This window comes from Gopherus flavomarginatus, chromosome 4 (assembly GCF_025201925.1).
Source record: "Gopherus flavomarginatus isolate rGopFla2 chromosome 4, rGopFla2.mat.asm, whole genome shotgun sequence".
Lineage (NCBI taxonomy): Eukaryota > Metazoa > Chordata > Testudines > Testudinidae > Gopherus > Gopherus flavomarginatus.
In genome coordinates this window covers 132,584,539-132,598,706 of record NC_066620.1, presented here as the reverse complement: position 1 = coordinate 132,598,706, position 14,168 = coordinate 132,584,539, and the positions used below count along the sequence as shown (strand labels likewise).

The following is a 14,168-nucleotide window of genomic DNA, read 5'->3' as shown; positions in this document are numbered from 1 at the left end:
ACATAGGAAGTCTGTTGCAGAACTAAGAGGAGAACCTGTGCCTCCCATCCTCAGTCCTGTGCCTTAACCCCCAAATCATCCTCCTTTCCATTTTGCATATCCATTTATTTACAGCACAAAGGAAATACTCTCCAATGTAAGAATCACAGTCATGTGTGGAAGTAAACTTACGTTCTTCTTCCTTTGGGTCAAGTTGTGTAACACTGACAGATAAACGGTCCACACGTTCTTGTAAGGAGTTAACCCTGAAAGAGAAACTGTGTGCTTCATTGAAAAGCTCACCAAATATATCTTCCGCATATTTACCTGCAACAGAAAAAGTTGGAAAATCAGAATTCAAGAATGGCACAAACGATCCAAAATGAATGCTTTTTTAAAAGACTGTCTTTTGAATTACTGCTATGTTAAAAAGATTATTTTTAACAGCTGACAGCATAGGTGCTGACCCTGGGGGTGCTCCGGGGCTGGAGCACTCACGGGGAAAATTGGTGGGAGGAGCTCCCCATGCCGCTCCCCCATCCCAGCTCACCTCCGCCTCCGCTCTGCCTCCCTCTCCTGGGAACACAGTGCACCTACTTTTCCCCCCTGGCTCCCAGCACTTGCACCATGAAACAGCTGATTTGCGTGGCTAGTGTGGGGAGGGAGGAAGGGGAACTCAGCACACGTGGGGAAGAGGTGGGGTTGGTGCAGGGATTTGGGGAAGGGGTCCAATGGGGCAGGGAGAGGGTGAAGTTGGGGCGGGAACTTTGGGGAAGGGGTTGGAATGGGGGCGGGGCAGGGAAAGTGTGGAGTCGGGACAAGGCCAGGGGTGCACAAGCCGCCCTGGCGCCAGGGAAAGTTGGTGCCTATGGCTGACAGGTGTTAAAGGTGCCAATCTTAACAAAAACTTATAATTACTGAGTTCATTAAGAATGACATAGAGAAAGAAATAGAGAAGTAAAAGGGATTTTATTCATCTGACAATGTATTTACTAAAAATAAAATTAATATATCCAATACACTAACAGCTCCTCAGCTGGGGTAAACTGAGGTGGCTACAGTGACACCTATGCTCAGCTAGGACCATGTATACGATCTGAGGATCCCTTTAAATGGATTAAGTAATCTTTTCAAGTGTAATTAAAAATACTAAGGTAAATTTGTCAGTTATATAATCTGACAGGTTTTCGTAAACAGAAACCCAGGTATTTAGTTTCAGTATAATTTGAATCAGATTATTCATAGATACAATTAAAAATAATTATTTTCCTCCTTTGAGTGCTCAATATTATAGAAACTGACTAACATGCACTGAGTCCTTCCATGAATTTTCAATAGTCAATGGACCTTTCCCTAATAACGCAACCTATAGCCAGGTATCATGTAGAAAGATCCAGTACAAAATTCTCCATGTAGTTCTGTTACTCCTCCTCCATCCTAACCCGCAACACCTTTTACATCTTAAGCTTGTCCTGAGCAGGGTCTGCCAGTGCTACTAAAAATACATCACACGTGGGGCCACATTTTCCGAAGACCGCAACCTGGACTTGTGTGCATGTATTTCATGTGAAAAGTGTGTTCTTTTAAGATGCCTTCACAAGCATGTCATATAGACTTCTAATTACCCGATCTTTGTAGAATCAGCAAAATGTAGGACTGAAAGGAACCTTGATAGGTCATCTAATCCAGTCCCCTACACTGATGCACAACTAAGTATTACCTAGACCATTTGTGAGGTGTTTAATCTACTCTGTTCTTATAAATCTTTAATGACAGAGCTTCCACAACCTCCCCAGGTAACTTGTTCCAGTGCTTAATTACTCTGACAATTAGAAAGTTTTTCATAATATCTAACCTAGATCTCCCTTGCAGCAATTTAAGCCCCTTACTTCTTGTCCTATCCACTGTGGTTAAGGAGAACAATTTATCACCCTACTCTTTATAACAACCTTTTATGTATTTGAAGACTTATGTCCCCCTCAATCTGCTCTTCTCCAGACTAAACAAAACATGTTTTTTTAATCTTTCCTCATAGATCATGTTTTCTAGACCCATAATCATTTTTGTTGCTCTCCCTTGGACTTCCTTTAATTTGTCCATGTTCCTCAAAACATTGCACCCAGAACTGGACACAGTACTCCAGCTGAGGCCTTATCAGTGCTGACTACAGTGGGAGAATTACTTCTCTTATCTTGCTTACAACATTCCTGCTAATACATCCCAGAATGATGTTCGCTTTTTTACAACAGTATTAAATTGTTGACTCATATTTAATTTGTGATCCACTATAACCCCCAGATCATTGTCTTCAGTACTCCTTCCTAGGTAGTCACTCCCCATTTGGTTATTTGTGCAATTGATTGTTCCTTCCTAAGTGTAGTACTTCACATTTGTCCTTAGTGAATTTCATCCTATTTACTTCAGACCATTTCTCCAGTTAGTTAAGATCATTTTTAATTCTAAGGCTGTGCTCCAAAGTGCTTGCAACCCCTCTCAGTTTGGTATCATCTGCAAAGTTTATAAAAAAGTGTTCTCTATATGCTATTATCAAAATCATTTATGAAGATATTGAATAGGACCCGACTCCAAACAGATCCCTGTGGGACCACACTCAATATACCCTTCCCAGCTTGATTGTGAACCATTGATAACTATTCTTGGAGTACACTTTTCCAACCAGTTGTGCACTCATTTTCTAGTATAGTGTGGTTCATCCGGAGAAGCAAGAAGTTCAGTGGGGAAGGAAGTGGTGATAGCTCTGTGGATGCTTGCAACGCCAGACTGCTACTGGTCAGTGGAGCACCAATTTGGAGTGGGTAAATCTACCGTGGGATTTGTTGTGATTCAGATTTGCAGGGCCATCAAAAGACTTCTGCTAAGAAGTGTAGTGACTCTGGGCAACTTGCAGGACATATTTGCCATTATGAGGTTCCCTAACTGCTGTGGGGAGACAGACGGAACACATATGCCTATCTTGGCACCAGACCACCTTGCCAAAGAGTACATAAACCAAAAGGGGTACTTCTCAATGGTGTTGCAAGCGCTGGTGGATCACAGGGGCTGTTTTAGCAACACCAACATGGGATGGTCAGGAAAGGTGCATGACGCAGGCATCTTTAGGAACACAAGTCTTTTAAAAAAGCTGTAAGAAAGGACTTTCTTTCCAGAATGCAAAATAACCATTGGTGATGTTGAAATTCTAATTGTGATCCTGGGAGATCCAGCTTACCTAAGGTATAAGATATTATTCAACAAAAGAACCTACTCAACAAAAACAGAATTTGCTAATTTATTTGATTCCCATAGAACTCTAATAATTGCTAAATCTTTATTCTTAAACTGTAGGTGATGAGTAATTCCATTGTAGCAACTAGGATTTATTCATATCCTGCACACAGAGAACTGGGTTCCTAATGGTGAACAAATGGTTACTAATCTTCCGTAATTATTGTTCTCTGAAATGTGTAATCTAGGACCAAACATTGGGGGAAAGGTAGTTTACAAACATGGGGAGATGGAAACCACAGAAGCAATAGTCCTAGCAGCTGAGTCTGCCGCATCCAGTGCAGGCTGTAGTGAAGTTCTTGCTACAGATTTCCCCTCATCAACTAAAGAGACTCCTGTCTAACATCCTCCAGCAATATGTCCCTAAACTTTACCATGGAGTCTCAAACATTACAATCATAATGTCCCAAAGAGTTAGTTGTTTGGCAATTCCGATTTGCAATCCCTCAGTAGAATAAACTTTTCTACCAAATGCATATAGGTTCTTTTGCATCGTTTGATTTGGGAGTTGGTGCCTGTTGTCCCTGTCGTTCCCATTCATTGGCTGCTGGCACCACCAGAGAACCTGGTGGGGATGAAAGTATAGATATTCAACCCCTGGGGAGGGAATGTAATATTTACATTCAGCCCTTTTTGAAGGGATGAAGGGATCTTCCAGAAAGATTAATTGGCTTCATAATTGCCTCTTTAGTAGATAAGGACACCTGCGAAGGCCCTGTGGTGGCTAACATATCAATAAAGTGGTCTGAGGACTTCTTAACCTCCTCTACCTGGATCCCCAAAAACTTACCCTCTTCAATAGCTGTTGTGAGTTTTATAATCATCAGGATGAGGTAAGATACCTCCCAAGGAACTTGCCTCATCAGAAGAGGAGAATGAAGAAGCCAGCACAAGCTGAGGCTGCGCCTCCTCCACTAGCTGTCCGGCAGGACCCTCCTGAACTGCCTCTTGCTGCTTAGCTCTGGGCCTGGTGCGAGGCTAAGGAACAGGTGGCACCTGGTGAGTAGATTTCCCACACCTCTTCCAGGATACAGAGCAGGAACACCTGGTGTATGACCTAGAAACCAGGGGGAGTCCCCCCAGGTTCCAAAAGGGCCACTACTGGACCAGAACTGAGCCCCTGTGACTACCCAGCCACATGCCTGATCCTATTCCAGCTGGAGGATCCCAAGGCACCCCAGGGTAGTAACACCTCATTGGAGAGTAATGAGACCAGCTCCCATGGATGTGAAATATAGGAGCCAATCTTCAATTCAGAGGTGGTTTTATATGTAACAGACACTTTCACAAGAATAGAGCACGTGAAAAACTTCCAGACCATTGCTGTTTATACTGTCTCATATCAGAGGAGTTAAGGAAGATATGAAAAGCTGACTGGCATTTGTTTGTAGATATCTCAAACTCTATCTGTGGCTCAGAAAGTAAACCTATGAGATACATGGAATCCTAGGCACTTAATCAGAGTAACTGAGAATTAGCACCAAATCTTTTTTATTGTGACTCCATACTAGGGTAATCTTTTTGTTTTGAAAAGGCAGATCGGGGAACAAGAAACCACTCTCACACTACAAAATGTACAAATCATTCAGCAAACTCTGCAGCTCTTCATATTTAAAAGCACCAGTTACAAATCCAGGAATGCTTTAAATAGACTGCAACAGCAATCTTTTAAAACTCAATTTATAGTCGTTACATATATTGCAAGACAGCATAGAAATTCATAAAAGAAACACTGTTTACCTTTCCTATAGCTACTGCCAACCACTAATATAAAAAATCATTTAAGTTGAACTGATTTGGACAGGTTTGTATATCTCAATGTACAAGGCTATTTAGAGGGCCTAGGGGTTTATTTTAACTACCTTACTTCTAAACCACTGGACTATTCAATTCTATCATCCTTTATGTAAGTACCAAAACCAGTACTTCCAGGGGTTATCCATTCAGATAATAAGGCCAGAAGGAACCACTGTGATCATCTAACCTGAACTTCTGTATAACACAGGCCATCACAGCTCCCCAAAGTGACTGTTAATATAGCGAAGTACTGGATTTTACTGCAAAGCATGCAGCACGATTAGTATTAGCATTATTTATTAAGAAAGGGCAGAGGCCTGTTGGGTTATGTTAATCCTACTTCACTTGGAACAGAGCATTATTGCAGGAAAATGTCTCCCACTTTGAAAAGTTTTTGCCTAATGTCTATTTTCAGTCAGTAGCATTTTTTCTTAATTTCACTTATGTAGCAGTGTCAGACAATTATCTCATGCAGTGTTTTGTTCCAGTGATATCACCTCACATACATAACTTTATTTGTGTATAAGTCACATAAACCATTGTCTTTTGTTAGCATCTGGGTAGTATTTTACTTCATTTCTACAGGAAATTGTTTGGGAGATGAACAGAATTTGGAGACTATGTCTCCATGGCTATGCTAAAATAATAATAGTTATTTCCTGGATTTTAACAAATATGCAAGCCAAAAGGATGAACTCTGCTCTTGTGATTGGCTGTCATTTACTCACAAAAAATGTAAAGGAGACATGAGGCAGAGATTAGGAAAAAAAACATTTGTGATTTTCAAGTGCATCTTGATGATAGATAATGAGTGTTTTAGCAGTAATTTGAGTACCTCTGAAAATGGCAATATACTCTGATCTTCAACTTACAGTACTTGGTAATTGCTTTCATCACATATTACATATGAAAAAAATCCATGTTTTTTGCAGTTGATGAAGCCTTTTAAAAAATTCTAGTGTGCTTTCTTCTGCAAAAAGAAGCAGGATACTTTTTATGAGTTTCTTAAATCACGTTCTTAAGAAACTTTCCATGATTTTTTCATAGGTTTGTAAACCTTCAAAGGTGGGGTCAATATAGCTTTCACTTCAGTAAACCAGGAAAGAAGAAAACCCATTCTGAACTTAGGCATGGGAGTGTCACCAATAATTTTATTATGCCCACCAATCAAATTCTGAACCAGGTCTGAACTAAAAGTTAATCTTGGTCACACAGATCTGAGAGAAATAAGCTACATAGTGTAAATTCAAAACTTAATTTGTGTTGCAGCTCTGTCTTCTGTGTGACTCCTCCACACAATGCTGTATTACACAAATTCTAATCACAGGTCTCATTTTTGGTCTAGTTTATGATATTTTAAAATGTCACAATAAGTAAATAATGGAAAAAGAGCATCAATACAGTTTGGGTTTGTCGTTATTCTGAATGATCAATTCTGAATTCTGCTATTTATTTCATTCATATAAAAAGATGGTTACCTGCCGTTTTTAAATGTTGTTCTTCGAGATATGTTGCTCATGTCCATTCCAATAGTTGTGCCGCATGCATGATCATCAGAAATTTTTACCCTAGCGGTAGCCATTGGGTCGGCTGCGGAGCACCCTGCAGTGGCGCATTTGTGGTGGTGTATATAGGTCCCTGCCGAACCACTGCCTGCTCATGTCCTTCTTGCTGGAATACTCCGACAGAGGGGAGGTGGGCGGGATTAATATCGCATGGCTCGAATCCCTGGGGCTACAGCATGCCCTGGCAATGGGGAAAAATATCGGGAGGAACCCGCCAACTTAAACGTACTAACAAACTGACTAAGATAGTGAAAGATAACAACTATATACAGGGAAAACCACAAGGAAGCACTTGCTAAAGCAAGAGACCAGTTGCTCCAACAACTGTGAATGGCGGTAAGAAGGAACTGAGCAGGCAGTGGGTCGGCAGGGACCTATATATACCGCCACAAAGGCACCACTCCAGGAGGCTCCACAGCCGACTCGATGGGTACCGCTAAGGTAAAAACTTCCAATGATCATGCATGCAGCACGCTCAAACACACCTATTGGAATGGACATGAGCAATCACTTGAAGAAGAATAGGGCCCACCAAATTCATGACCATGAAAACGCGTCACGGACCGTGAAATCTGGTCTTTTGTGTGCTTTTACACTATACTCTACAGATTTCATGGGAGAGACCAGCATTTCTCAAATTGGGGGTCCTGACCCCAAATGGAATTGCAGGGAGGGATCCCAAGGTTATCTGGGGGGAGGGGAGATCATGATAAGGCCACTCTTACTTTTGCACTGCCTTCAGAGCTGGGCAGCCGGAGAGTGGCAGCTGCTGACTGAGGGCCTAGCTCAGCACAGAAATGAGGGGGGCAATATCGTACCATATCATGCCATCCTTACTTCGGCGCTGCTGCTGGCAAGGCTCTGCCTTCAGAGCTGGGATCCCAGCCAGCAGCTGCCCAGCTCTGAAGGCAGCGCCACCAGCAGCAGCAGCACAGAAGTAAGGGTAGCAATACTGCAACAACAACTTTGTGAGCCCCCCCCAATAACCTAGCAACCCCCCCCACAACTCCTTTTTGGGTCAGTTGGGTACAATTACAAGACCGTGAAATTTCAGACTTAAATGGCTGCAATCATGAAATTTACAATTTTAAAAATCCTTTAACTGTGAAATTGAACAAAATGGACCGTGAATTTGGTAGGGCCCTACATATAAAAGTTGACAAAGTATAGTTGAATTTTATGTGAATAATAATCAGAATGCAATACCTATGGGTGCCAAGTGCTTTCTTATGTCTTGAGCATGCAGGTTTTTTTTTTTTGTTTATGTATATCTTTCATGCTAGATAGATGTTGAACTCTTCAAGTGAGGTTACAGATGCTCTTTTATTGATGCAGCCAAAATCCCAGTACTTGAGTACAAGATGTTGGGAAGCCATGGCACTACCAATACTGACAGTGCCCCAATGGGGGTATGGCTGAGTGTAGACAAGGTCCTGCCTTCTTCCACACCAGCTGGGAGCACACACTGAACTCTTTTACAGTGCCACTAGATGGAGATCACTGGTCTTCTTTCACACACCATTTGAAAAACCTTGCTGGATTATAGGTAACAGGGTACCAATCCTTGAAACAGAAGGTCATCTTAAAGGAGTGAGGACTAGTGACTTTGACATGTGTTTCAGGTGTCAATGAGAAAGATCAGTGTAGTGCAACCACAATCATTCATGTTCACTCCTTGAACATTTTCTTCGATGCTCTAGCTATGAGAGAAATGATCGAGGAAGAACACAGAACAAGAAACGATAAGGAAGTCAGCTGTGCTGCTTGATATTGCCACCTTTGCCAGAATAGACGGTCAATCAGGATGGAATATGAGAAACCTTGAGCTTCACTTGACTAGCTATAAAATGCTCCTCTATACAAGAAGAACAAAGTGACCCTGCCACTGTGGCCTACAATAGACCAATATAGTGTTACAGCAGATCTCACTCCCATGGACTCAGAAGCCGTTTTGGCTTATGAGAAAACAGAAGATCCTGAACCAACTCCTGAAAAGCATCTGACCTCCTTATGTGCTTTGCTTCAGATGACAGAATTCACTGGACCAGTACAGCAACCTAACTCACTCACTTCATTCTCCATCAACTAGGGGTTCCTTTGGGATAGCAAAATACATGGGGCTGAAAGCTGCAGATCAAGTGTACTGCTGAGCATAATAATGGAGATTTGTAGTCAGTCGTACAGCCACATTAGCAGATCAGGACCTCCTACTAGCTGACCAAATATGTAAGGCACAATAACAGGGACAAATGATTTGCAGCCATTAGAAAGCCAGATTCTTTACTGCTTTGAGCCCTCTGTAGATTGGTTAATGGGAACTGCCTAAAAGGCTGCTGAGTCACTGTCCCCTTTGAAGAGCTGTACTGACTGAAAAAGGGTAAAAAAAAAAAAAATTCTAAAATGAATAAAATATTTCCAGAACTCAGTCCTCAAAGTTGGCCAGGAGATTTTCCAGACCAGCAAGAAGGTTGCTTCTATCTGATACAGATGGGAAAAAACTGAAGAGGGACATCCAGGAAGTTCCTGATATATGAAGGCTTCATAATAAAAATAATAAACAGCCAAAATATTCAGCTCATGCTTAGTAAACAAATATATTAACTTCTCAAGACAAAACTACTCTTCAGAATTGTACCATACCAGGTGCAAATCAGCAAAATGGATCCACAGGTCCAATAAAGTTAGAAGTTTTGGCATATCTTCTTGATGAAATTCTACTGTAGACATTATCATAGATAGGACATTTTTGAGTTGCAGCATGGTTTTAAACCCAAGAGACTTAGGACTGAGTGTAGCACTGTTGTCCCTGCTCCAAAGCGACAAACCACTGGCAAGCTGTCTCAACCTTTAGTGTGGACAGATGAAATACTGGCTATATGTATTCATTTTCAACTTACTATCTTACAGTGCCCAAAACTATTTTACACACTTAATAGTATGCATAAATTGTCCCTGCTTCAAATGTCTTACAAATCTATTTTCACAAATGACAGAGACAACAAAGCAGTGAAATGTAGCTGTAAGGACAAAGGAAAGGCCATAGCAATTACAAATGTACTCAACAAAGACATATGCCTTATACAGTTGAAAATTTTTTGTCAGTTGCTTTCTTAAATATGTCAAAATAAAAAATGTCTTTTTGCGGCCAAATCACTAGAAATCGGTCTGAAGAAGTGGAGGCTGGCAGCTTAGCAAACCAGTTTGGGAAGGAACTCCTCACTACACAGACCAGAAACAACTGCTAAATATAACTTGCCACCTCATATGCATTTATGTACTTAACAACAATAAAGTTTCCAACTCTCAGAAAAAGGTACAGAAGAAAAATTGTTCAAACACTTATTCTTGCAGAGAATAAGCCACAAGGGGTTACTGAGGCTCTAAAGCTATTATATGCTTTCCTTAACAAAGTCTTATGTCAAAGTTCTCCATCCAGCCTTTTTGCTCCACAGCCACAATTGTATACTGGTCCTGGTCCAAAAATGTATTAACTTCTGTTGTAGCTCCAGAAAGGTAATTATCTTTGTTAGACATAATTCCCTAAATTGAGAACAGATGTTTTTAATGTAGGTGTTACATTCCTAAAACAAAGATTATACAAAATATTCTCATGTTATTTTCTTTGTGTAATTTGACTGGACTTTGGGTTTAGTCAATATCACTGTTTCCCCTGCATAATCAGTCAGTGAGTTTCTCCTTTTCATATGGGTGTTTTACATGGCTATAAGGGAGTTATTTTTTTAAAATAGGAATGTGTAACTGTAAAAATTTTGCAGGACAACTCAGCGGCCAGCGTAGTATGGACACTGCTCTTAAGTAATTTTTTTAAACTGACTAGATTTCCACCTGGCAACGTCACTTTCAGGATTTCAAAATCATCTTTCTCAAAACGAGTCACAAGTTGTTAAGTCAATAAGGGGCACATTATTAACACAATTTCCATCAGTGGCTCTCCTCTTAATTTCTTAAGAAGTAATAAACTCATAATTTTCCATCTTATTTGTACTGGAGGACTCACTAAACCAAATGATTCAAGCTAGCATTTGGCAAAAATTCAACATTTTTGGTGCTGAACACCTATAGGCTGTCAGTTCTCCTTATTTGTAATTTTTTTTTAAATTAAAAATAGCCTTACTTTAGGATCCCTATCCCTTCCAGGGACAATTTTGGAAACAAAAAAGATGCTTTCCACCAAACTAATTCTAGCACTGAGAGTCATGGCTTGCCTGTACAGAGACTTAGTGAGTGACAAGCTGGAGAGTGAATCTACCCTGCACTAGCCTGCTGTGCATTAAGTAGTTATGTGGACCTTTCTGCCATGCACTAAAAGTTCTGTAATGAATAGGTTCATTAACAGATCCATTATTAGAAGTGATGATTTTAGACAACATCTGTACACCAAGATCACTTGAAATCCTTGAGAGAAAATATGCATTCAGCTTCGTAGAAAGCTGCTCCAGACTGCTAGTTATTGGGATCTGCTTATTTTGGGGCTTTTTTTTTTTTTTGCTCTATCTCAGTTCCCAAAAGGGTCTAAGGGCTTGATCCAAAGTCCTTTGAAGTCACTTAAAAGATTCCCATGGAGGTTTGGATTAGTTCCTTAGTTCTTATCTTAAAATCCTAGATTCAGCATGAAGGCTACTTAAACAGTAGTCTCAGAAGGAATACAGACCCATAAATACAAAGGGAACCAGGAAGGGAAGGAAAAAATAATAGAGTTACATAGCAAGATACAAAAGGTTGCTTGAGCAAAACACAAATCTAACACAAGAAAATCCTACAGAAAGAAACAAATTATGGCACATGAAATCTAAGACAGAAATTAGGAGTGCTAAAAGATATTTTAAAAGAGCAATTAACCAAAGACAAAGAAATACAATTTTTTTAAATGATATCAGAAGCAGGAAGCCACCCTATGGCAGAATTAGTGGGTCTGCTGGACTACCTGGGAACAATTAAGGAGGTAAGGAAATTGCTTAGAAGCTAAATGATTTCTTTGCATCAGACAGCACCATAAAGGATGGTGAGGAGGTACCTATTCTTTTCAAGTAATAAAGATGTGGCAGTGTCAAGAGTCCAGTTTGTCAAAAGAGGTGTTGCTAGAACAGACAGAAGAATTAAAGAAAAAGAATTCACCAGGACTGGATGGTATTCATCCAAAAATTCTGAAGAAACTTAAGAAAGAAATGGCTTAGCTGCTAACAAGAACTAGACATTATATGGATATCAAGAATATGCATAATCACACTGGATAGGGTTAAATTATGAATCTGCCGGTTGGAATTCCACAATTAAGGTTGAGTTGAGTTTTGCATATAAAGGATATAAACTCTCATGCTTGAGAGCATAAAATAACAAAAGGTTAGAAAGAAACTGGACAAGGCCTATTGTATAGAAGGCCTAAAGGGAATATATTCAAGGGTTAATAGAAGGCAGAGTAAAAGGGGAAGTTTGTTATGCACAAGTTTTAAAGCATCTAATGGCTTAAGGGGGGAGGTGAATTTTTGCAATAGGTTAAGAAATAGCTTGGCTAATAGGGGAGGGGGTTTTACAAGAAACAGGTTGCTGACACTCTTGGGGTCACGTCTTGCTGACCATCTGGAAGGGGGTGGGGACGTTCCGAGAAACTGACCCTGTGGCAAGCCCAAATTTGGAAATGGTCTATACTGCCTGATTCATGCGTGTTGGAAGTCAGTGGAAAAGGGTATAAAGGATGGCCGGACAGATCCATCGAGGCACTCAGTCGGTGAACTGGCTGTCAAGGGACGAAGGTACTAGTGGACACATCCCCACCATGGGAGATCTGCTGGCACTGGAATCCTAAGACTAGCTGGAGCCACTGTTTGCCCAGTCTGAGCAATTGGACTGTCCCTGAGGGGGGATGAGATTCTGAGTTGCAGTACTCTGCTTGAAAATCCTTACCTGACACATCCCCACCATGGGAGATCAGAAATAGGTGGATCAACAGGGCTGTGATCTCGGGCCTCATCTCGGGCCGACGGGAGAAAAGGGGGTGGGAAATCTGAACCCTCTGAACGACTAGCCGTAGGGCAGCGGGAATCAGAGGGATTAAGAGGACTTACCAAAAAAGGGCCTGATCAGGTTTTAGAGCTTTCAAGTGGGGCCTTGGAGAAGTCAGGCTTGAACAGGTGAAGGAGTGACCGGCCAGAACTCCCCAAACTCACCAGGTAAAAGTCGGGGGCGTATTCAGGGAGTGGGCTGCTGTGCTGCTTGAAACTAAGCTCAAAAAATAAAGGGGGATTTTTCTAGCAATAGAATTACCGTGCCTTAAGATTATAGCATGCTTGTAAGTGTTTATGTGTAATTGTCAGTGTTTAATAAAACTATTACCTGATTTAACCATATCAGGACTGGTTTGCTCTTCTATCCAAATCTCCCTAAACTAGGGTAAGGAGGAGGCTGACCCTGCCGGTCCAAGGTTAAAGTTCAGGAATATAATCAGGTCAGCCTTAAAAAGAGGTTGAGAAACTTTGACAGTTTGTTCTATAATTGTCCAATACGGGGTTTCTTGCATCTTCCTCTGAAATAGCTGATATTGAATAGCATCAGAAATATGATACTGTATTAGATGGACTGCTGGTGTGATTCAGTGCGGCACTTCCTGTATCCTTATATTATACAAGTCCAAGAAAACTGGCTACAGAAATGTTACAGTTTTAAAAAATAGGTCTCAAGTGAGGTTTCTGCTAAATAGATTCTCTCTCAAGCTGCAGTACAGCTTCATCCCCACAGGTGGATCTTTTAAAATAGTACATATTTTCAGTTTCTTTGACATTTTTTAAAATCTGAAATCTATAAAGAGCATCTCCTGACAAACTTATTAGGAACTAAGACTGGTAACGGGCTTATGCAGCTCTGCGTCCTGATTTCATTCAACTTTTTTTTTTTATTTAATGCCTAAGATAAAAGGGAAGTATATAGGTGTTTCACCTTAATCCCTGAAGCTTTGTGTGTTAATGTCTAATTTACTGAATTAGAAGCAGTCTGTCACAGGATTATTAATTACATTTCTTACTTTCAAAAATGGTAATACAGTGGATGGAAGGAAGGAAACAATGATTATATTAAAACCTGGAAGAAATTATAATAAATCTTAAAATATACAGTAATCTAAAGTGATGACCAAACAAGAGTAAATTAGTGCAGATGTCTTATAGGTTGTACAATATAATCTCTGTGGCAACACAGAATCGTAAAAATGTAGGGCTGGAAGGGACCACAAAAGGTCATCAAGTCAAGCCCCTGCACTGAGGTAGGACCTAAACCTAGACCATCCTTGACAGGTGTTTGCCCAACCTGTTCTTAAAAATCTCTAATGACAGGATTCCACAACCTCCCTTGGAATCCTATTCCAGGATTTAACTACCCATATAGTTAGAAACTCCTTCCTAATGTCTAACCTAAATCTCCCTTGCTGCAGATTAAGCAAATTAATTCTTGTCCTACTTTCCATGGGCATAGGGAACAACTGATCGCCATCCTTTTTTTAAAAGCCTTTAAGTTATTTGAAGACCTATCAGG

General features: G+C 40.6%; 1 protein-coding gene across 10 annotated transcripts in view; it reads right to left on the bottom strand.

Annotated features, from left to right (window-relative positions):
- The window catches only part of WASF1 (WASP family member 1), a 234,296-nt gene that overhangs the window by 43,100 nt on the left and 177,028 nt on the right, over positions 1-14,168 (bottom strand). For all 10 annotated transcript variants that reach the window (XM_050951388.1, XM_050951387.1, XM_050951390.1 and 7 more), the window contains one exon: positions 172-306. In XM_050951388.1, the coding sequence (XP_050807345.1) occupies positions 172-306 (135 nt within the window). The remainder of the gene's footprint in view (positions 1-171; positions 307-14,168) is intronic.